This window comes from Dreissena polymorpha, chromosome 7 (assembly GCF_020536995.1).
Source record: "Dreissena polymorpha isolate Duluth1 chromosome 7, UMN_Dpol_1.0, whole genome shotgun sequence".
NCBI lineage: Eukaryota > Metazoa > Mollusca > Bivalvia > Myida > Dreissenidae > Dreissena > Dreissena polymorpha.
The window spans coordinates 107,750,221-107,776,577 of NC_068361.1; the positions used below are offsets into that span (position 1 = coordinate 107,750,221).

The window sequence follows — 26,357 nt, forward strand, 5'->3', positions numbered from 1 at the left end:
CTCGTCATGCGAAAGTGGGTCTTATTCCATATGCGCCCATCATATATATAACCCACTCAGCCTGCTTATCTCTCAGTCTGGTCAGGTGATACATTATGAGGCCATAACACATTGATTGATTTTATAGCGAACAGCATAGCCTCTGACCAGACTGCGCAAATGCACATGTTAAGTTTAAGAAACGCTGGTTGAAACGCATAAGACCCATTTTCACATGACGCGGCTATGAAAGTGTGATTTAAATGTGTCGAAAGAAAACTGCGTTTATATCAAACATTAACATACAATATATTTAGATAGTAAAGAAATATACTTATAATAAGGCATGTGAAGACACATATGATGTGCAGTCCCGTAGTATATTTTTTATCTTCTTACACTAATGTGTGGTTTGACACTGACAACACACATTTCATGCGGTGAATATGCAACTTATAAGTGAAAAAAAACACAATAGTTAAACTTTTTTTTACATTTTATTTATTTATTTATTTAGAAAAATAAATTGCAAACTATATTTCAAAGTCAGCGTTTATGCCAACTACATTTAAAAAAAATATTTCTTGTTTTATTTAGTCGTTTTGGTTTTAGCGATTATGAAGCATTTTTGAGGTTTACTATAGTGTAACTGTAGTAATTGGTGAACTCATGTCCAACGTTTTATAAATTGAGAACTGTGAATATAAACAGGCTTAACCTTCTACTATTTCGTTGTTAGCTTCCGTATATACAAAAGATTGCCGCTATCTGTTTAGAGCAAAGGAACGTTTACCAGAAATACCTGCTGTAGAAGCATGAACGAGGTTACGAAACAGATCATTCGTGTTTTATTTAATTGTTTGTTAAATTCGGTTTTAGCAATTATGAAGCATTTTTGTTGTTGTCTATCGTATCCCTGATGTTATTGTTGAACTCGTGTTCAACGTTTTATAAATTGAGAATATAAACAAGCGTAACCTTATACTTAATAATTGCGTAGTTTTCCCGAATCTATTAATAGCCTCAGATTAACAAGCGTAACCTGATGCTATTGCGTTGGTATCACCCGTGCAATTGGACTCTCCCTTGTTTATCAGCAGCTGCATCTATTAATAGCCTCAGATTATGAATGGGCTGCGCAAAAATACTACGTCATGAAGACGCAGCAGAAAGTGGACTATTTGAATCATTCATAAACAATCTATTCAGCGACATGTATAATACAATCATTGCTTATTTTCTATATAAGCTCTGTTCGAAACTATTTCATTTAACACGATATTCATATGATGTTTCCATTTGTGAATGAATATAGTTGGAGAACTCAAACCTGTTGCATAAATTACCGGTATACAACTCTTTCTGGCGTGGATGTGGCATGTAGTAGGCTTCCGTAGATAAGCCGTACAGACTTAACATTTTGAGTAGCAACATTAGCTGGTCGCTACACGACCAACTAAATATGGCCCAGAAATATCGATTTTTTATTAAGTACCTCACCAATAATTCGTGATGACTTTAAAGGCCAATTTTGGGAGCGTTTTTAGGTCAACTTATGGCTGCCAATGTACGGTACACATGTCAGCGCAGTGAAGTCTCTTTTTGATCTGTAAATATCCGCAGATTTTATGAAAGCCATTTTTTGTGGTTGTCCTTGCAATAAATTTATATTATATTGACTGCAAGTGTTCTAACATCACTTGGCAGAGATGTTTACTTCAACAAAAACTGTTTATTAATATTACTATGCCCATAATTGAAGGTAAAGCACCTTTGGGATGTAAACTATCATTCTTGTTTTCATTGACTTCTACTATGTTCTTCAAAGTACTTTAATTCCATTGTAATTTGTGTTTTCCTTAAAACATGACAATGTAAACTAGAAATGGCGCGGCAGAGGCCGACGCGTATCCCCACGCCGCATGTTTGACCCAAGGGCGCCCCAGGGTTGATCATGGGGCCATGCATAGTTGAGATTGACTGTATTGTCATAAGAGAAGTTCAGTATCAATTAGAAGTGAATGGGTGTAAAAATAAAGAAGTTATAGTAAAAGGCAATTTTGGGAGGGTGTGGCCTATGTGGGCGGGGTGCCCCAGGGTTGGTAATGGGGCCATGCATAGTTGAGATTGACCGTATTGTCATAAGAGAGGTTCAGTATCAATTTGAAGTGAATCAGTGTATTAATGAAGAAATTATAGTAAAAGGCAATTTTGGGCGGGTGTGGTCTATGTGGGCGTGGCGCCCCAGGGTTGGCAACGGGGCCATGCATAGTTGAGTTTGACCGTTTTGTCATAAGAGAGGTTCAGTATCAATTTGAAGTGAATCAGTGTAGAAATGAAGAAGTTAATGTAAAATAACCTAAATTTTTTTTATAGTAAATGGATTTTTTTGGTGGGTGTGGCCTATGTGGGCGGGCGCCCCAGGGTTGGGATTGGGGCCATGCATAGTTGAGATTGACCCTAATGTCATAACAAAAGTTCAGTATCAATTTGAAGTGAATCCGTGTAGAAATGAAAAAATTATAGTAAATGGAAATTTTTGGTGGGTGTGGCCTATGTGGGCGGGGCGCCCCAGGGTTGGGAATGGGGCCATGCATGGTTGAGATTGACCGTATTGTCATAGGTGAGGTCCAGTATCAATTTGAAGTGAATCGGTGTAGAAATAAAGAAGTAAATGTAAAATAACCTAAAAAAATGAGTGATAATTTCTGACGCGGCCCCACCCCAACCCCTATAACTTTTGACCCAGGGGTCAGATCAAAATTCCAAATAGTGCACCGTCGCACATATGCTCATAGCTACCATGTGTGTAAATTTCAAGGTTCTAGTGCTTTTAGTGTAGGAGGAGATAGTGGCCAGGACGGACGGACGGACAGACGGACGGACGGACGGCGGAGATCACCACAATATCCCCACCTTTTTTTCAAAAAGCGTGGGGATAACAAAAAGAGAGCAAGAATCTTATTTATTCATGTTATAAGTAGGGATGGCAACGAATACCGATATTGGTATTCGGATATTCGGTCATCCTTCCGAACGAATATTCGGATATTCGGTCAACATCTGTTAGAAAAAAATCAACTATGTTTACCGTACCATTACTCCATGAATTCTACTTTCGTTTTTACCGGAAGTTCCCCGGAAGTGACTAAATATTGACACAGCATTGCCGTCGCTAATTGTTAAAATTGAATGACGAAAACTGTTTTTTAACTTTTAATATTGTAAATCAACAATAGAACGAGAAACATAATATTTACATGACGACAAAACAATTACATAACAAAACAGTTAGATCTATAAATAATTTAAGCTAAACTTAAAGATAGTATTTACATAGCGAACACGTGCTTTAATATTGTACATCAACAATAGAACGAGAAACATAATATTTACATGACGACAAAATAATTACATGACAAAACAGTTAGATCTATAAATAATTTGAACTGAACTTAAACATATTATTTACATAGCGAACACATGCAAACAAAACACCGTTGCCACATTTAAAAGTCACTCGGATCGGCGTCACTGGGCACATGAACATTGTTCTTATTTAAAAACACGATTGCGTCGACCAGATCACTGGCGAGTCTATTTCTTAGTTTATTGATGAGCAATCCAGTGGTTGAGAATATGCGCTCAGATGGCATAGAAGTTGCAGGTACATATAGAACACTCCTAGCAACATACGCGACTTTCGGAAATCCGCTCTCGCGACGTTTCCACCACTTAAGAGGTTTAGCGGTTGGCTCCATTTTCACAAGCAAATATCTCTGAAGTTCGTCAGAATTCTCTTGCTCGGTTAGAGGTTGAGTAAATTATTTTCTAAAAGCTTTTTTGATTGGACAAAGTGATTATAACCATACGATCTTTTTTGTTTTTCACACCAAGTCGGCACTTCCTTTACTTATTTAATCTTTTATCATGTTAAATGTAATTCGAGTTATTAGATCAAGACGGGTCGGTGTTTTAATTGCCATACGGTCTTATTTGTTTTTTTACACCAAGTCGGCTTTTCCTTTACTCATTTAATCTTTGATAATTTTAAATGTAATTCGAGTCATTGGATCAAGTGCAGGTCGGTGTTTTGATTGCCGATGCGATTAGAACCTATCATAATTTTGACACAAAGTGACTGTCTTTGTTAGGCAATTAGCGGGATTTATGACCGGTATACTGTCATCACCATAGCGACGAATTATCCGGACTAAACATTATGACACGAGGAACGACTTTTTGTACAATGTTTGAAGCAAATTTCACGAATACAAAGTCTTTGAAATTACTCTATTTTTTGATTTTTTTCTTCCGAATATTCGATTCGGAAAATAGTATCCGAATATTCGGTCCGGGACCGAATATTCGGATATTCGTTGACATCCCTAGTTATAAGCAAATTTTCAGCCATGGGCTACAACTCATTTCAATATAAATCTTGATATTGTATAAGTTGTCTCCCCTTTTGCAATGGTACACACTTATAACCATAAGATGAGAATGACCTTGAAAGATAATCTTATTGAATGGATCATGTATGTGGGAAACAAAAAAAAAAACACTGACTTCTTGTGCAATTTATTTTAGACTTCAGTGACAAAATGGTTTTGATTCTCAAAAATGTAACCATTAAACTCAAAATGTTTGCATTCTAGAATATAGCATTATTTTGGAAACTATTAATTATGAGTGACGTCTTATTTACCATTTCTGATTTTGTTATTTACATAGCATTCAAGTAACTATAACCCATGACAACTTAGATTCATATTTCTATTCAGTGAGAATGATAAATATATGAAAACAACCAGTCAGTTTGTATTGTTGTATTGATGCTGTTGAATATGGAAAATAACAATAGAAACAAAAATTTGATTTCAGCACCAAGGCCAAATCTAGACAAGTATGTTTTCCTGCGGGTGAATGTTGCCACAGACGGGGTACTGGTGGAGGAAGAAACATTGGACACTGGGTAACTGAATTCTGTCACTTATAAATGAGCTCTAGGAAAAAAAGGCTTTATCATGCATGTGCTTAAAGTGTTGTCCCAGATTAACTTAAGCATGCATGGCGCTTTCCATTGTTATAGAATTTTTTGTTCACAGGAAGTGTATTATAAATTAAAATTTGGTTCAGACGTAAAGTTTTGTCCCTTATAAGCCATGTGTAGGCTACCCTATATGCACAGGCTACCCTACAGCACAGGCTACCCTACAGCACAGGCTACCCTATATGCACAGGCTACCCTATATGCACAGGCTACCCTATATGCGCAGGCTACCCTTTATGTGCAGGCTACCCTTTATGCACAGGCTACCCTATATGCACAGGCTACCCTTTATGCACAGGCTTCCCTTTATGCACAGGCTACCCTATATGCACAGGCTACCCTATATACACAGGCTACGCTTTATGCACAGGCTACCCTTTATGCACAGGCTGCCCTATATGCACAGGCTACCCTATTTGCACAGGCTACCCTATATGCACAGGCTACCCTATATGCAAAGGCTACCCTATATGCACAGGCTACCCTTTATGCACAGGCTACCCTTTATGCACTTGCTACCCTTTATGCGCAGGCTATCTTTTATGCACAGGCTACCCTTTATGCACAGGCTACCCTTTATGCACAGGCTACCCTTTATGCACATGCTTCCCTTTATGCACAGGCTACCCTTTATGCACATGCTACCCTTTATGCACAGGCTACCCTTTATTGCACATGCTTCCCTTTATGCACAGGCTACCCTTTATGCACAGGCTACCCTTTATGCACATGCTACCCTTTATGCACAGGCTACCCTTTATGCACAGGCTACCCTTTATGCACAGGCTACCCATTATGCACAGGCTACCCTTTATGCACATGCTACCCTTTATGCGCAGGCTACCCTTTATGCACAGGCTACCCTTTATGCACAGGCTACCCTTTATGCACAGGCTACCCTTTATTGCACATGCTTCCCTTTATGCACAGGCTACCCTTTATGCACAGGCTACCCTTTATGCACATGCTACCCTTTATGCACAGGCTACCCTTTATGCACAGGCTACCCTTTATGCACAGGCTACCCTTTATGCACAGGCTACCCTTTATGCACATGCTACCCTTTATGCACAGGCTACCCTTTATGCACATGCTACCCTTTATGCACAGGCTACCCTTTATGCGCATGCTACCCTTTATGCACTTGCTACCCTTTATGCGCAGGCTATCTTTTATGCGAAGGCTACCCTTTATGCACAGGCTACCCTTTATGCACATGCAAGAAGCTCTGGTTCCCAAGAGCACAGCTCAAATGCTGTTTTTGCAGAATCAAAACTTGAAAACTTCCAAGGTAAAAAATATATAAATATTAGCATATATTGTATAATGTGTTTACCATTATCATTGCTGCATGTTATAACTTTGTTCTTGCTTATGCACATGTTTACATAATTATGCCCGGCTTCGAAGAAGAAGAGGGGGTAAATTGCTTTGCACATGTCGGTTGATCGGTCTATCGGTCTGTCGGTCCGTCAACCAGGTGGTTTCCGGATGATAACTCAAAAACGCTTGGGCCTAGGATCATGAAACTTCAAAGGTACATTGATCATGACTCGCAGATGACCCTTATTGATTTTGAGGTCACAAGATCAAAGGTCATGGTGACCCGAAATAGTAAAATGGTTTCCGGATGATAACTCAAGAACACATACGCCTAGGATCATGAAACTGCATAGGTAGATTGATCATGACTCGCAGATGACCCCTATTGATTTTGAGGTCACTAGGTCAAAGGTCAAGGTTACTGTGACCCCAAACAGTAAAATTGTTTCCAGATGATAACTCAAGAACGCTTTTGCTTAGGATCATGACACTTTATAGGTACATTGATCATGACTCGCAGATGACCCCTATTGATTTTCAGCTCACTAGGTCAAAGGTCAAGGTCACAGTGACAAAAAACGTATTCACACAATGGCTGCCACTACTACGGACAGCCCATATGGGGGGCTTGCATGTTTTACAAACAGCCCTTGTATGTTTTATATTGAAAAAAAAAATGGCAGACGCATCTGCAAAAGGTAGATTTTTTGTTCCTTTTTATGACATGAAAAAAATAACAGAAAAGTGGGAAACATTATACTTCTCACAAACTGCACTGGTTTACAATCTGCTAAACTGGCCCCCTGTGGGAAATTGGCTCAGGGTTATATGTGTGCTTGTTTATTTAGTCAGATTGCAAGCCTTCTCTGTGAAAGCTTGAAAATTTGACCTTTTAGCATGTTATCATCAATGCAGGAACAATTGGGACAAACATCTTTAAGAACCAGGAATAACCCTGGCCTTGACTGTGATTGCTAACTTCAAAGTGCTAGATATACCTTGCAAATTTAGGGCAGCTAAACATTTGCACTGAAATTAATAGCAAAAAAGGATTTTATAGAATCTGTCAAGCTCTGTTTGTATGTACAGTCCAACCTGTCAATAAAGACCACTATAGGGATTTGGTCGTTGTGGTCTTTGTTCACAGGTGGTCTTTATTCGCAGGGTCGATCGAAACTTTGCACAATATGCTAGTAGTTTTTTTAACAGGTACCTTATCTATGTATGTGCTCTATTGTTTAATTGTTTGAATACTTATGCATGTATAATGAAATAAAGGATTGAAGACACAGTTTTGTTTTACATTTGTATATTTATTACATGTTGCATTTCTATTCCCTTATGTTTTAATTATTTATTTCATTTATCATATGCTGTATAAATAACTATTGACATACATGTATACGTACATGTACATGTAATTCTACAAAGAACAAAGTAAAAAATACACATAACATAGCAAACATTTATACATGAAATACATGAATCACTACTATACAACCAGTAAAGTTTACAATAATGGACAATAAATGACATCTGATCAACCAATGCGAAAGACGCAAAAATCTTGTCGGACACGAGGTCCGATAACTTTTAAAATTTGTCGGACCTCGCCAGATTTTATCGGACCTCGTTTTTCGTCCGTGCCGAGACAAGTATGTTTCGCCGTTTTATTAAAAGTTGTTAAATTTTAAATGCCGCTCACTTTCCAGCCATATCATGATATCAGTAAGAAAGTGATTAGCGTTTATTTTGTATTAATATTAGTTTCATATCTCGACTTGACTCGCTACGAATTTTATTCGCGGGAGCTGTAATTTTGTGATCCAGCTAAGAAATTCCGTAGCAAGTAAAGTCGATATATAGAGCGAATATTAGTACGAATTAAACGCTAATCACTTTCTTGCTGATATGGCTGAGAAGTGAGCGGCATACACAAATTACAAAAAGTAATAAAGGGTATAACACGGCAAAAATTGCTTGTCTTCATCAAATCTTGACACGGGACAGGCAACGGTCGTGTGGTTCCCCGCTTTCTATTTACGATCATCACAATGCTCGAAACCAGTAAAATTTAATTCAACCATGATGTCATTGATGCGTCGCCTACGTCACGAAACAATGTGCAATATTTAACTGGTTCTAAGAATCGCGCTTGGAGTTTGTTACGTCACCAGCAAAGACAGCCAGTTCGACTGGTTGGAAAATTGATTTTAAAGTTAAATAATCTATCGAAGTAAAATAAACATGAATTAGACCTTTTTTTAATATTCCTAGTTTCGTGTTCATTTTTAATCAAAGTTTTACATATTGTTTTTTTTTTTTTTCTTGTCGGACACGAGGTCCGACAATTTGGGAAATATTATCGGACCTCGTCGAATTTTATCGGATTTGTCCGAGGTCCGATGTCTTTCGCATTGGTTGCATCTGATATTTATATAAGTCTGAAAACATCCAAGAATAAGATTCAAGACAGATACTCAACGTACCAGTAGAAACAACAAAACACAATAAGCACTACGACCCCCGTCCCTCTCCACTTAAGACACACACAAAATCAAAACACTCACTTAAAAAAATCACTTATTTTACTCTGCTTGACGCTAGAGTCCATCCTATATTTGATAAACACATCCTGTGCTTCCATGATTGAGTTCAGCAAGCAGTCATTTTTTAGAACTGCAAACGAGCACACAACGGAGAAATTTAAGAAGAGAATGACTATCAAAATGTTTGTCTTTAATAGGCATCGTAAATGATATGAAACCGTTAATTTCCTTAATGAGTTTATGAAAGCCCCAAATTTGTCTTTGATATTTTCGGCAATTAGTACATTAATCGCGAGTCACTTAAATACAAAGGCAAATTTTTACACTTTTGACAAACTGTCAAATGCATAAAAGAAGCAGGCGACTACCAATTAGCAATGCATGTAAAATAAACAAGCAACTAATATCGAGTGCAATAAACTGTCACTTGCCAATATCTCTGTAGCGACCGACGAGTCCACTGGTAAGATGTGTATCACGTGACTACGCAGCGTCCTGGCGGCCATTTTGTTTTTTGAAAGTTGCGAAAACGTTGATTTTTATGATTGCAGTGGTCGTTGTAAGCTATCAAAATGGAGATTTGGGAATGTAAAAGGGTGGTCGTTGGTCTTTGTTCACAGGTGGGCTTTATTCGCAGGTTCAATATATAGTGAAATCCTTCAGGAGGAAATCGGTGTGGTCGTTATTGACTGTTGGTCGCTATTAACAGGCGGTCGCTCGGGCAGGTTGGACTGTATATGTATTGCTGTTCTGGTAAATAAAAACATTATACCACAGCATTTTTCCTCACCGTTTTTAGCTTGGCTGTTTTCGGAGAAAACCGGAGGTATTGTCATAGCCAGCTCGTCGTGTCGTGTCAGTTGTCGTGTCCGCCGTCCGCGTCGTGCTAAAACCTTAACATTTTGTTAAGGTTTTGAACATTGGCTCTAAAATCAAAGTGCTTCCACCCAGAGCTCTAGATAAAAATTTGGTCAAATTCTTATTTACTCCCTATTTTAAAAATTATTTCTTATTTTACCCCCTATTAATAAGATTATTTCTTAACAATAAATTACCAAATAATTTTTTATTCATTGTTTTTGACACATTAACAATACAACATTTTTGTTTATAGTCTTGGAAAAGCCTGGCTTTCCTCCTCCGTTTCTTGCTAATTGAAAGAATGCATGCAGCGTGGCCTTTTTACACTGAAATGCCTTTTTTTTTGCCTTCCACGCTTCGATACACTGCTTCGGTCGGCTATTTTAATTTTTTATGTAAAACGGTCACTGACACTTTGGCTTAGGTCATAATGGCCTTTTGGTCGCCGTTAAAGTCATATCAAAAACTATATTTAACATTTAATTTTAAAGACATTTTGAATAGGAATACAGTATATTACTTGTGTATAAAAAATTATGATAAGTGTAATTAAAAAGGTACAATAAACAGTAATGACACGCCTGCAATACTGGGAGAACAGAATCGAGACCGTTTGGCCTTTCGACCGTTGGTGTGGCTCTTCCTCACAGCAAACGCTTGAGTGACGTTGACTTAAAGTTGTAGTTTTAATTGAGCGCGTAGACGAGTCAGAACCGGGATGAAATGTTTACCGTATATAATTTGCTACCGGAAGTTATTCGCACGTTTTTAAAATTTCGAATTCGTGTTTTATTTTTTCAATGCGTAACTTTACGCAAAGATTCTAAATCTAAATCGTTATTTAAGAAATTTAATTCGATTTTACGCCTTTACGCATGTTATCTGGAGCACTGCTTCCACCTACAACTTTGAAACTTCATATGTAGCTGCACCTTGATGAGTTATACACGCCACACATATTTGGGTCACTAGGTCAAAGGTCACTGTGACCTTTAAAAAAAAATAATCTGACAATCTTTCTTTTTTTCAAACATGCACCTGCTGCCAAGCGTGGCACCCGTTATGCGGTGCTCTTGTTTGAATGATACCAGTACCGGACAAATTGGGAAAATAAGCGATGTTTTCATCAAAATTGAGAACTTAATTAATTATGCTTAAAACTTTATAAAACATTTACAAAATAATATTAAGTTGCATATTAACATCAAAGTGGTGAGTGATTTCCTGCTGTTTCTATGAACACTAAACAAATCGTTTTTCAAACTTTACATTCTTTTAACTGGAGCCTTGCTAGAGAGTATCGCTGTCTGAATTGGGACTTTGAGATTCAGATTCTGTAGGATTACCTTTATTCTGACTGAACCAGGTTTGGGTCAGTAGACTCCACCATTGATGAAACATTGCTATAATCAACATCTGACAACTAAGCATGTGCCGACTGCAAAGGCTAATCTGGGAAGACAATTAACGCACATGCATTAAACCCCCTTTTCACAGAGCATGGCTCATTTTTATGATGTCATTATTCACAGAGGAAATACCTTTAAGCTTTTGTGTGTGTAGTTTTGTGTACTTATTGCACCAAAACATGGAATAAAAGGACTTAGTTGTTTGTTGGAGCTCGATCAAATATTTATTTCAGTCATGGTTATAACAAGTCTTTTTCGCTTATGTGCCACTCATGAACATATGTTTTCTACAGTCACTTGTGAAATTAAGTTCTATCATACACCCAACTCAACAAATTCTCCATACTTTTTTTGTCCATGTAAATATCAATCTTCACACTGCTGGCTTGTCGCATTGCTTGGTAAATGTCAACCATGGTGGGGTGTTGCCTTACTAGTGGCATGTAGCCCTGTTATACCTGTCTCTGACAAGAAACAAAACAGTTTTGGTTATGTAAAACATATACAAGGGTTACATTAAAGGGAAAGTCTGGTTGTAAAACATTATAATCTTGCATGCCACTTGCTTTTTGTTTACAATAAGTTAGCTGAAGCATAAATGGACTATCTGGGATTGAAATTATGATACTGTTAGATGTATTAAGTTTCATACAGCTAGAACAAAGAGTTTGCATAAGGGTCTTTGGCAAAATATTGGTTTTACGAGTTTTAAATTATGGAAGTTCCTTGGTTTGAAAGATATAAAATGGTTTTGCGCTACGGTGGAGGGTGTCTGCTTCAGTTTATGAACAAGTTAAAAGAGCAATAGGCAAAAAGTGGACGAAAATATACATATTAAAACAGCCCAAAAAACTACAAAAGATGATTAATTACATTAATCAAAGCGCTGAAGGCACTGAAGTGTTCGCTATTGCATAATCTAAGATGCGCTTCAGTTTTCAAAATGATGTTATAGCTTTTTATATCGCAAGTTTGAAATTAACAAAACCCATTCAAATTTATAAAGATGTGTGTGCATTATTTATCCTCATATTTATGTTATATAGATAACTTAGACAAAATAACAACAATATGTCTCTTTTTTCACAATTGGTTGCTGCACTGGCAACAATTTTTTAATTTAGTTTCCTTGCTAAAAAATAACAAGTCAATAATCATGTACATTGTGTGTTATGTGAATCTAATACTGTATCTATTTCCTTTAAATTATTGAGCAACAATTTTGCCAACATGACAGACTTTTAATGCAGCATCAAGCTCCGTTTTCCCTGAAAGCAGCCAATATGTACAGATTTCAATGATAAACAGGCAAATGTCGTTCCACAAGCTGTTATAAACACTAGACTTACCTACATTGTTGAACAAGCTCTTAAGGTAGCGCACCTCTAATGGGCACATATCCAAATATAATTTAATTAATTATTTTCCTAATCAGCATCATTTCACTGAACTACATGCAAATTTGTAGGTAGACTTTCCATGCTTTTTAAAAAAATATACCGATTTTTTCAAAACCACCCTCACGCTCGGCTTTTGTCCAGTTTATTTTAACCCATGGGGTATATAAATGTTCCATAATTCATTCAAATTTCCAAATATGGGCATGCAGTTGGTGTGTACAGATGCAGTAAAGGTGTTTAAAGTTTAAACAAGATGAAATAAGTATTATTTTACAGACATTTATTTTTTACAAATTTTAATATATGGAATAGCGCCATGAAAAGTAAGTGATTTCAGCCGAGTAAAAATTGGGTCGGTTAAAAACAAAGTGTCATAAAATTCAAAATAGTATCATTTAAGTTATATTTTAAACTTAGTTTTTATATAAACACTATATACAGCAAAAATACCAAAAAATAGACAGATTTACCGTTTACTTTTTGAAATAAAAATAAAAATGCAACATGCATCATTCGTATTTTCAGCAGTAAATTAATCAATTTAGCCATAACGTTGTTTTAATTTTAAAATTGAAGGATGTGCATACAATTTTCAACATATTTAACAATAAACATAGCTTATGTGCTATATTAAATCAAATTACGTTAGAAAAGAAATAAAACGCGTCGCAAAAAGTATGCGATGTCTGTAGGAATCGAACCTGCGCAGGAAGATTCCAAAAGATTTCTAGTCCATCGCCATAACCACTCGGCCACGACGACTTTAGATCTGTGCAACTTTAAATTAGATACCCATAAGTAAACAGGTAAAAAGGCTCGCTCGATCTTTGAAGAAATCGCGAAATCGTATTTTTCAGATGATAATTGGATCAAAGTCAATATTTGTAGTGAAAATAATGTATTCTAAATGAATAAGTTAAACATATATCAAAATTCGAAGTTTGAAAAAAATAAAATGCATCTCTCGGAAATAAGCGATCATTGAAGATCGGCAATGATCGTAAAATAAATCGCGGGAAATCATTAGAGGTGCGCTACCTTAAACCTTAACATGCTGTCTGATACAGTGTAAACAGGCAGTGATTATCTTTACTAGCTGCATTTGTTGTCAGTAGCGTAGTTAAAGCATACTGATTTGCAAAACTGCCTCTCTACTTAAGCTTGAGCTAAAGCTCACACTTAAAATAGAACTCACTCTTACTGTCTTACATGAACAGTTTGTATGCCCCTGAAGGAGGCATATAGTGATCGCACTGTCCGTCTGTATGTCCATCTGTCTGTCTGTCTGTCACACTTTGCGTTTAGGTTTCCAAAAGTGCTCATAACTTCTATGTCGCTTCAGATTTAACCTTCATATTTGGTGGGCATGTGTATATGGACAAGGCCTTTCCATAAGCACAAAAATTTTGACCCCTGTGACCTTCACCCTGAACTTAGGGTCCGAATTTAGGTTTCGAAATCTGCGTTTGAAAAGTGCTCATAACTTTTATCAAAGCGTTTTTTGGGGACGTATGTCATCCTATGAAGAAAGCTCTTGTTTATTTCTAAAGAATAATATCATGCAATCATATCCAAAACAATGTGTAATATTTTATATGAGGCACAAAACAGTTTTGAATACTTGATGATTTTACTACACATGACAAAATGTATAAATAATGGATCTCCATATATATTTTATGGAGAGACATTACCTATTAACTTCTCCTTTACAAGGCAGGTGGCCAAATGCCAATACAACACAGGGGATTAGATACAAAAGCAAGAAGGTGCATGTTTTAGTTGAGTTGTGATTATCCACTGAATAAGAAGATCAATGAATGTTGGCACTTTGCAAAGGACATAAAGAGCTTTTCAACAGCTTTTTCCTATCCTCTAAGCTATGTCAAATCATGTAGGTCCAATATTCATTTGAGTTAAGAGACACGTAAAATCAAATTGATAAGTGAGTTGACATTAAAACTGTTTACAATTATGCACATGATTTATCAGATGTTGGTTGTGTTATCAAGTTTATTTTAGAAAAAAATAATGTCCACCATTATTTTAGTTTGGTTTCATTACATGCGTGAAGCTGTGCAAAATACAGCGATATTTTTCCTTCTTAATTAAATACTGGGAAACGGCACTTTCCTAATTGGGAAAAAACTAATTATTTTCTTATTGCTGTCCAACAAATTTCCAATTGAAGGTTTAAAAAAAAATGAAATGAAAATGCAACATTTTCCCTATGTAGCTCTATGGCTTGAACCTAAGTCAATATAATATTGACAACTTAACAACACTTTGTTATAAAATTTAAATATATGGGAACAAAATATCAAATAAATCATTCCCAATGTAAAAATTTCACGACCCCAATTTCACTGGTTTTTGTGCACATTTTTCCCAATTGGGCTGGTATAGGTACTTGTCCCTACTGGGCATAAAAAATGGCTAAAATGTGTTAAGAAGTTCTTACTAAAACAGGATTGAAAGTAGTGGCTAGAAAAAGTATAGGAACAAATACAGGAAACAAGCCTTTAACCCTTTGCATGCTGGGAAATTTGTCGTCTGCTAAAATGTTGTCTGCTAAATTTCTAAAATTAGCATTTTCTTCCAATTTTTTTCAAAGAATACTATCAGAATAGCAAACAGTTTGGATCCTGATGAGACGCCACGTTCTGTGGCGTCTCATCTGGATCCAAACTGTTTGCAAAGGCCTTCAAAATCCGGTTCCAGCGCTCAAAGGGTTAATGGTAATAGAGTTTGCAATCAAGGCAGCGATAGCAAACGAATACAGAGAGGCCAAAGCTCCAATGAGGGCCATGAGGGTAGTATTTATACTGCAGCAGCTAGTGGAAAGGTTCATGATTGGAGATGCTACTAATAATGTCAATATTTATTTTACAAACGTATCATTGATGTTTAATTGTTAATGTATGTTGACAATTGGTATATAAATTTGTTCAATTTAAAGTATAAAAAAAATAAATAATTAATCTTGTAATTATTTATGAGACACAAATATATGTATTTTTTAATTATATAGATTTTTTTATGCCATCATTTGCTCGTTGCCCAGGGGAAAATTAACATTCCATTGTGTGTTTAGCCAACAGGACAAGACAGACCAATGCTGCCATTTTTTTTACCATAAACCAATTTAATAACGCAAAGCGTTAAAACGGTATATTGTAAAATATGCAGGCTAATTGAAATAAATCATTGAATGAATACGTGCACTGCAACATTGCAGGTGCAAAATAAAAATATTTTTATTCCATTTAAAGATGTTTAAGGCCGCAAACCCGACGAACATTTAATCAATTTCTTGTGGCCTAGTTGATGATAAAAAGTAAGTTGTAAAAGACCAAGTAGACATTGGGTTATGCAGGTACTTTTCAAATTCTACTGACAAAACCAGTGTTAGTACGGCAAATGAGTGTGTGTCATTCTCTGAAGCTTTCATTTATGTCCAGTGCTTTGCAATATTCTAAATTACACAATATGTTTATAAAGTTGAATTTATGCAAGTTAACAAATATTAGATGACTGCAAAAGAGTGTCCTTGTTTTAGGTCAAATAATGTTAGTACTTGCATACTTTTAGGAGCCTGACTAAATACTCTTGCATACCAAACATAAATGATGGAATTGGCAATTATGTGAAATTTGTTGTGACAGTGATTAACCTTGATCCTATTTATAGAAAATACCAGTGTATATCTTTATTTTGGAGCAGCGACTGAATAACGTCACCAGACTCCTGTAAAATGTTGGGAATCCGGTGTGAGTACACATGCTTATGTTCCGTGCATATGATTATTATGCCATTGAAGGAGCACATGCAGTGATCAGACCGTCCATCCGTCTTTCTGTCTGCCTTTCTGTCACACTTTGCGTTTAGGTTTTGAAAAATGCTCATAACTTCTATGTCTCTTCACGTAGCAACTTGATATTTGGCATGCATGTGAATCTCGTGGAGCTGCACATTTTGAGTGGTGAAAGGTCAAGGTCATCCTTCAAGGTCAAAGGTAAAAAAATAAATCAAAGCGGTGCAGTAGGGGGCATTGTGTTTCTGACAAACACATCTCTTGTTAGCTCATTTATTTTTTGAAAAAAAAATTATGAGCTATTGTCATCACCTTGGCGTCGGCGTCCGGTAAAGTTTTGCGTTTAAGTCCACTTTTCTCATAAAGTATCAATGCTTTTGCATTCAAACTTCGTACAGTTACTTACTATCATGAGGGGACTGGGCAGGCAAAGTTAGTTAACTCTGGCTTGCATTTTGACAGAATAAATATATGTGCCCTTTTTATACTTAGAAAATTGAAAATTTTGGTTAAGTTGTGTGTTTAGGTCCATTTTATTCCTTAAGTATCAAAGCTTTTGCTTTCATACTTGCAACACTTACTAACTATCATAAGGGGACTGTGCAGGCAAAGTTATGTAACTCTGACTGGCATTTTGACAGATTTATGTGCCATTTTTATACTTAGAAAATTGAAAATTAGGTTAAGTTTTGTGTTTAGGTCCACTTTTTAGCTCACCTGTGCTCATGGTGAGCTATTGTGATCGCCTTTGTCCGTCGTGCGTCGTCAACATTTACCTTGTTAACACTAAAGGTTACATTTATTGTCCAATCTTCATGAAACTTGGTTAGAACATGTGTCTCAATAATATCTTGGACGAGTTCGAAAATGGTTGCGGTTGTTTGAAAAACATGGCTGCCAGGGGGCGTGGCAGTTTTCCTTATATGGCTATTGTAAAACCTTGTTAACGCTCTAGAAGTCACATTTTAGTCCAATCTGCATGAAACTTGGTGGGAACATGTGTCCCAATAATATCTTGGACGAGTTCGAAAATGGTTGCGGTTGGTTGAAAAACATGGCTGCCAGGGGGCGTGGCAGTTTTCCTTATATGGCTATTGTAAAACCTTGTTAACGCTCTAAAAGTCACATTTTAGTCCAATCTGCATGAAACTTAGTGGGAACATGTGTCCCAATAAAATCTTGGACCAGTTCGAAAATGGTTCCGGTTGATTGAAAAACATGGCCGCCAGGGGGCTTGGCAGTTTTCCTAATATGGCTAGAGTAAAACCTTGTTAACACACTAGAAGTCACATTTTTAGTCCAATTTTCATGAAACTTTGTCAGAACATGTGTTCCAATAATATCTTGGACGAGTTTTAAAATGGTTCCGATTGGTTGAAAAACATGGCCGCCAGGGGGTGTGGCAGTTTTCCTAATATGGCTAGAGTAAAACTTTGTTAACACTTTAGAAGTCACATTTTTAGACCAATTTTCATGAAACTTTGTCAGAACATGTGTGCCAATAATATCTTGAACAAGTTTGAAAATGGTTCTGGTTGGTTGAAAAACATGGCCGCCAGGGGACGTGGCAGTTTTCCTTATATGGCTATAGTAAAACCTTGTTAACACTCTAGAAGTCACATTTTTAGTCCAATCTTCATGAAACTTGGTCAAAACATGTGTCCTAATAATATCTTGGATGTGTTCGAAAATGGTTCCAGTTGAATGAAAAACATGGCCGCTATGGGGCGGGGCAGTTTTCCTTATATGGCTTTACTGTATGGTAATACCTTGTTTACACTCTAGAAGTCACATTTGTGGTCCAATGCTCATGAAACTTGGTCAGAATATTTGAACTAATAATATCTGGGCTAAGTTCAAAAATGGTTGAGATCAGTGAAATAACATGGCCTTAAGGGGATGTGGCATTTTCCTTAAATGGCTATTTACTACAAAACCTTGTTAACACTCTAGAAGTCACATTTATTATCCAATCTTAATGAAACTTGATCAGAACATTTGTTCAAACAATAGATCAAGTGAGTTTGAAAATGGTTATGGTTCGTTGAAAAACATGGCCGCCAGGGGGGGGGGCAGTTGCCCTTATATGGCTTTAGTGAAAACTTGTTGACACTATATTAGCCACATTTATTGGCCAATCTTCATGAAACTTGGTCAGAACATTTGTCCCAATGAAATTTTGCCAGAGATTGAAGCTGGGTCATATGAGCTCAAAAACTAGGTAACAAGGTTAAATATAAAAAAACATGTTAAAAGTCACTTTTTTGGTCCAAAATAATCTTCATGAATCAGCTTGCATTTTTTTCAAAATAGTCTAGTTCTTTTGGCTTTCAGGTGGGCGCCTTAGGACCTGATGGCCCTCTTGTTTCCTAAAGTATCAAAGCTATTGCTTTCATACTTGCAACACTTACTATCATATTGTTCAGGCAAAGTTATGTAACTCTGACTGGCATTTTGACGGAATTATGGGCCCTTTATACTTGAAAATTTGGTTAACCCTTTACCACTTAGAAACGCACTTTGGCGCTTTTGAAGTCCTTTACATAATCAAAATTAAATTTATGTTCTTTCTTAATATATTCAATTTTTAAAGGCTTCATTTCCAAGCCTTAGATACTGATGAGCACCAAACAGCATACAACCTAAACAGACTGCGAGTTACTCGCAGGCTGTTCTGGTTTTATGCTGCTTGCACATAGGCATTTTCACTTTGCTCCTGCGTGGGAATGGGTTAAGTTTTGTGTTTTGGTCCACTTTACCCCTAAAGTATCAGGGATCAAGCAACTGGGCGACGTGGGCAATTATATTGCGTGGCTTTCCTTGAATCGCCCGGATCAAAAGCACCGGCGATAATCACTTCGCCCTAAAATCTGGCAATTAACATATCCGCAGCGCTATCTAAGTGGCTTCTGTTTATTACCCTATACAAGACAAAGTCAACTAGAAATGGCGCGGCAGAGGCCGACGCGTATCCCCACGCCGAATGTTTGACCTAGGTGTGCCCCAGGGTTGGTAATGGGGCCATGCATAGCTGAGATTGACCGTATTGTCATAAGAGAAGTTCATCATCAATTTGAAGTGAATTGGTGTAGAAATGAAGAAGTTATAGTAAAAGGCAATTTTGGGTGGGTGTGACATATGTGGGCAGGGCGCCCCAGGGTTGGTAATTGTGCCATGCATAGTTGAGATTGACCGTATTGTCATAAGAGAGGTTCAGTATCAATTTGAAGTGAATCGGTGTAGAAATGAAGAAATTATAGTAAAAGGCAATTTTGGGTGGGTGTGGTCTATGTGGGCGGGGCGCCCCAGGGTTGGTAATGGGGCCATGCATAGTTGAGATTGACCGTATTGTCATAAGAGAGGTTCAGTATCAATTTGAAGTGAATCGGTGTAGAAATGAAGAAATTATAGTAAAGGCAATTTTGGGTGGGTGTGGTCTATGTGGGCGGGGCCCCAGGGTTGGTTATGGGGCCATGCATAGTTGAGATTGACCTTAATGTCATAAGAGAAGTTCAGTATCAATTTGAAGTGAATCCGTGTAGAAATGAAAAAATTATAGTAAATGGAATTTTTTGGTGGGTGTGGCCTATGTGGGCGGGCGCCCCAGGGTTGGGATTGGGGCCATGCATAGTTGAGATTGACCCTAATGTCATAACAAAAGTTCAGTATCAATTTGAAGTGAATCCGTGTAGAAATGAAAAAATTATAGTAAATGGAAATTTTTGGTGGGTGTGGCCTATGTGGGCGGGGCGCCCCAGGGTTGGGAATGGGGCCATGCATGGTTGAGATTGACCGTATTGTCATAGGTGAGGTCCAGTATCAATTTGAAGTGAATCGGTGTAGAAATAAAGAAGTAAATGTAAAATAACCTAAAAAAATGAGTGATAATTTCTGACGCGGCCCCACCCCAACCCCTATAACTTTTGACCCAGGGGTCAGATCAAAATTCCAAATAGTGCAGGGTCGCACATATGCTCATAGCTACCATGTGTGTAAATTTCAAGGTTCTAGTGCTTTTAGTGTAGGAGGAGATAGTGGCCAGGACGGACGGACAGACAGACGGACGGACGGACGGCGGAGATCACCACAATATCCCCACCTTTTTTTCAAAAAGCGTGGGGATAATTAACTGGTCGAATCGACAAAACTCTGCCCCCTGGCGTAATAAATTACCTATTGAAAATTTATAAGCAAAAATTCACAGCGCTCGTCATTTGGGTATTTGGCAGGAATCTCTTGACCAAGCAGAGTGAAATCACTGAAGCCTGTAAGTGTTACAAACGGTGTTTTTACTGCTATTGTCAAGTTATATGGGGTTATTATCGGATTAACAGCTCCTTTATGATAGTGAGCAATAAATAAAGTAACACTGGAACAAAATGTCACCACGATACAAAAGTATAACGATTATTAGGGCTGCTATTTCTTTACCATTTAATCAATACCATGGGCCTGGCAAAAGCATTTAATTTCTCCAACAAAAACACATGAAATCTTGTTTCAACAGGAATTTGTGAGCATTTCTGTTGAATAGTTTCATTATTATAATGTTTTGGGAAGGATAAAATTTGATTAAGAAACCAACAATTTCGGAAATAAAAATCATAACATTCACTCGATGTACTATATTTTGGATATGTTAAAATTCGGACATTTAAAGATCGGGACATTTATGTGTTGGTTTGTTGTTGATAGTTTGTCAAACTATGTTTTAAGTTATTTCAGGCAACTAGAATGGATGGTGGCAATTATCTGGGCCTTTCTGTCAGGAAATATGCGTGAAAAACATTCATTTATTTGAGCCTAGAAATCCTCCACCACTAACAGAAAACGTTTTAACATCAGAAGCTATCTAAGCTTATGTATATCATGTCCAAATGACCAAATATAACTGTTTAACATTTTGAAGTGAAATGCTTTATTGTACATTGGTGTGATTCTATGTTTAAAGTGTTTTTTTTAAACATTTATGCAGCATACTGTTACATTGATGTTAACATTATTATATTATTTTGGTTATCTGTGTTGTTTATCAAGTTGAAAAAAAAGTTATTTATATACAAATAAAGCTTATTAAGACTTATGAATGTATGACTTATGAAGGTACTTATTGTTTTTTATGTTTTAACATACTTTTTAAAGTGATAATTCAGTCAATGACATTAATGTAATGTAGTAAGGTTTCTTTTAATCATTGTCCTAAATGATTGCTCTGATTAATAAGGTTGGAATAAATGACAGTTTTCACACTGCGAAAAAGTGGCACAACTTTTTTGGGGCCAGTGAAACCCCTGGGCTATGGTTCACAATGGTCCATTGGTGATCGCAAAAGATCCACTTCTCCCTAAAACTGCCTCACTTCTCCCTCTCCAGAGCTTAGGGAGAAGTGACTTCTCTCAAAAATTGGAGTCTAGATTGATCCCTGAGTATCATAGATATTGCTTTCATACTTGGAACACTCGCAAAATATCATAAGGGGATAGTTAAGGACAAGTTGCACAACTCTGGTTGTCATTTTTACGGAATTATGGCCCTTTTTTTACTTAGTAACTTTGAATATATGGTTACATTTTGTGTGTAGATCCACTTTGCTTCTAAAGTATCAAGGCTATTGCTTTAAAACTTCAAATACTTTCATGCTATCATGAGGGAACTGTACCTGGCAAGTTGAATATTACCTTGACCTTTGAATGACCTTGACTCGTGGTCAAATTATTTAATTTTGCTAAAATTGCCATAACTTCTTTATTTATGATTAGATTTCATTGATACTTTGACAAAACAACTCTTTTGTCCGTCCTGCGTTGTGCGGCGTCAACATTTGACTTGTTAACTCTCTAGGGGTCACATTTATTGTCCAATCTTCATGATCAGAAGATTGGTCTCAATGATTTCTTGGATGAGTTCAAAAATGGTTACGTTTGCTTGAAAAACATGGATGCCAAGGGGCGGGGCATTTTTCCTTATATTGCTATATATGGCTATAGTAAAATCTTGTTAACACTCTAGAGGCCACATTTATTGTCCAATCTTGATGAAATATATCAGAATATTGTTTTAATGATATCTTGCATGAGTTCGAAAATGGTAACATTTGCTTGAAAAACATGGCTGCCAAGGGGGGGGGGACATTTTTCCTTATATGGCTATATTGGGCTAATATAAAATCTTGTTAACACTCTATAGAGGCCACATTTATAGTCCGATTTTTATGAAACTCGGTCAGAAGATTCATCCCAATAAAATCTTTGAAGGGTTCAAAAATGATGCCTGTTGGTTGAAAAACATCGCCACCATGGGGGCGGGGCTATTTTCCTTATATGGCTATAGAAAAACCTTGTTAACACTCTAGAGGTCACATTTATTTTCCGATCATCATGAAACTTGGTCAGAAGATTTGTCCCAATGATATCTTAGATGAGTTCGAAAATGAAAAAAATGGCTTACAAGGGGCGGGGTATTTTTCCTTATATGGGTATGGTAAAACCTTGTTAACACTGGCCAGAGGCCACATTTATTTTCTGATCTTCATGAAACTTGGTCAGAAGATTTGTCCCAATAATATCTTGTTATCTCAGGTGAGCGACTTTGGGCCTTTCAAGCTCTCTTGTTTTAAAAACAATTGATACTTACCTATTTGAATGTCATGGTTGTCAACGTAACGGTCTTGAATCGGCTACAAACACTGTGACATACACTTCACATTTAAGTGCAAAGTCAGTATACAGTCGAAACTGACCTAACGGCCACCTGAATTTACCGGTCACCTGCAGACATCGGTCAGTCTGGAATCCCCCCCGACGAAAAACACTCTAGATTACACCTGAATTTAACGGCCACCTGTCCATAACGGCCAACGGCCACTATATTCAACTCCGAAATTTATGTTTGAACTGAAATCAACGGTCACGCGTCAGTTGTCTCGAGTCGCGAAAATTAAAAACACTGCACATCATTTGTCCGTCTTTTTTGCGGTTAAAGCGTTTGATAGCGGTAATTGCCTTTGATATTATAAAAGCGGCTCGCTGCGAGTAAACAAATAATAAGGTGTTGAGAAGGTTTGTTTTCCGGGGAAAATTGTGGGGGTTTCTTCAACAGAAAAAATGTCAGAGTTTTTGACACGCTAATTAACATTGAGTATCGATTTTAAAATAACATTTCGGATCATTCTTTAAAAGAGCTTTCTAGCGTTCACAACACTTCTAAAAGCAATCGGAATAATAAATCACGGAATAACAATGAGTGGTAAACGTAAGTTCCTCACATTAGAGGAGCGAGTCAAGTGTTTGAAACTATTTGAATCTGGAAAAAGTTTGCGTGTAATAGCAAGTGAGCTCTGTGTTGGACGTATGCAAATGCAGAGTGTGCTTAAGCGTAATCGAAAAATTATGTAGGAGTATGAATCGAATGCAAATGTGAGTTTGAAGCGTTGTATTTTGTATGAGGTTGTTGAGTTAAAATGCTTTTTGTGTGATGTTTGCGTACGAATAAATTTAAACAAACTTGTTGCGTCTTTTTCTTTGAATAAGAATGGTACAATATCACCGTACTATCGGTTTATGAAAGCGAATCCGCTTTTTAGACTTGTATGAACGTGACGTCAACAGCACGTGACAAGTTTAATTAACTGAATGATCGAGATGCATGATTAAACAATTATACTAGCTTTGATAAAGTCATTGCTTTAGTTTAATAACAATATGAAATTAAATCAATCTATAAAATATTATTCTGTATTATTCAATGTAAGTAAATTCTGTTATTATGCTTAGTTAACGGCAATGAGCATTTGTTTAACACTGTATGCAAACGACTGGGTGGGGTAACGACATAGCAATACTACCAACTGACAAACCATCTTAAAATTGTGATCCGAATTCAACGGTCACCTGTGGACAACGGTCACTTTGGTCATTTCCCTTGACTGACCGCTGAATTCAGGTTTGACTGTATTTCAATGTTGCCTTATCTCTGAAGCAATAAAACTCCCAACCAATTAAGATAACTTCTAACAACACCCCAGATGATCGCATTTATCACCATTGCATGCCACTTTGCGACAGTCGCATGCTCCATTGATTTCAGCTGTGTCGCTTGCATCATGGAAATCGATTGTATAACGACTGCCGTAAAAGTGGCTGGTAAACCGAGAGTCTTATGTCATTTGAAGGAAATATTCAGCAGAAAAAAAATGCGGATTTTTCGAAAAATCGCCATTTGAGAAAATTAGTCTTCAGAATATTTTATTTTGTCGCCATTGGCACCAATCGACAGCGGGAACCCTGCAGAAAGGTGCTGCCCGGAGAGGTGCCCCCTCATTTTAAGGTGGCAGAGAGGTGCCCTCCAATCAAATCTGGAGGAGCAGATAAGTGCCCCCTGTCAGAATTAAGTGGGCTGATATTTGCCACTCGCAATAATTCTAGGGGCGGATAAGTTCCCCCCTTGGGACTATCGTCTGTTCCAGTTTGTGTCAGCTTCAAGACACATGAATTGTGGAAGGCCTATAACTTTGCCAAAAATCAATTGAGTGGAAAAAAAACTTTCAGTTCATCTGTAAGTCAAAAGTCCAGAAAAATAGAATGCCACCTTACCGGGGGGGGGGGGGGGGAGCATAACAAAATACAGCTTAGGTGTATTTGATCCCAAATTCAATAAATATGGTGTTAGATGTGGTTTTAGTATAATTATCTTAAATATAAGCATGTAATTGTCAATTTCTTCTGTTATTTCTTTGGAACTTAATAATCTGAAATGAGATACTCAAACTACTATAAAAACATTCAACAATAAAACTAAGCCTCTGTGAAGATAAACAGTGAACTTATTTTATTTTCATCTAAAATATAATAAATGACTTAGGCATCACTAATTTCATAATAAATATTAAAAGGTGCGACAAAACACTTAATATTCCTTTTTTGAACCAATCTAGTCCATCTAATAAGTTTCTTTTTGATTTATGTTAGCTTTGAAGGAACAATTTGTTGAAACACATTCAAGTTGTTTATATGAATGAATAACTTGTTACGTGATCACTCCTTGTTTACAACATGACCTAGCTTTCGACTCAATAACCTTACATAAACTCTATGCACTACCGCTGATAACATTATTCAGCCAGATATCAGTTTGCCTGTACATAATACATAATGGACCTTGTTTCCTGACACATCTGTTATTTTTCTGTTATCCATGTCAAGGTCATCACATTTATAGCCCAAGTTTCAAGTTCAATATTGCTTGCCATGAGCATTAAGCATGACATTTTGAATGTTAGTGTGACACTGTAGTATCTATTAATAATTTCTGTGTCAGATAGGATAGTTTTGCACTCTATCAAGTGTGTTTGTGGAGAAGATAATTGGAAATAGCTGTTTTGTGTATGGGAGAGATAACAGTGCAAAACAGCTGAGTTTTAATGATGCACATAAATTACTTCAGTCAGTGTTGTTTTTTTATGGTTGATCTCAGGTGAGGTGTTTGGGGTTGGGGTATAACAAATGAGATAAAAAAAATAATAATAAGGAACTCTTCTCACTACAAATGGATTAAAAGAAGCTTCACTGGCATCAAATTAAAATAAACTATATTTCAGAAGCTTTACTACCATAAAATTAAAATTATCTGTAACACTAAACTCATTATTTAAACAATTTTGATGACTTTAGTCTTGTATTTTTTATTAGCCGGATTTTTTTCGAAAAAATCTCGGCTTATAGATTGATGTTGGGCGGGCGGGGGGGGGCGGGCGGGCGGGCGGGGTGGCAGCGTGCTCGAAAATGTTAAAGTTCTTATTTCATGGTATAACTTTGGTATGCTTGGACCTAGAGTCTTCAAACTTGACATGAAGGTTGGCCAGGATTAACAGATGACCACTGGTCATTTCAAGGTCATTCATTTGAAGGTCAAGGTCACTGTGACCTTCAATATAAAAAATGTTAAAGTTGTTATAACTTTGGTATGCTTTGA

General features: G+C 36.9%; 1 protein-coding gene across 4 annotated transcripts in view; it reads left to right on the top strand.

The window, feature by feature from the left end:
* Positions 1 to 26,357, top strand: part of LOC127838283 (DNA replication complex GINS protein SLD5-like) — a 92,057-nt gene that overhangs the window by 34,060 nt on the left and 31,640 nt on the right. For all 4 annotated transcript variants that reach the window (XR_008029756.1, XR_008029757.1, XR_008029755.1 and 1 more), the window contains exon 6: positions 4,864 to 4,954. Coding sequence is in view for 1 of the 4 variants with exons in the window: in XM_052365929.1 (XP_052221889.1) it covers positions 4,864 to 4,954 (91 nt within the window). In the remaining 3 variants the exon portion in view is untranslated. The remainder of the gene's footprint in view (positions 1 to 4,863; positions 4,955 to 26,357) is intronic.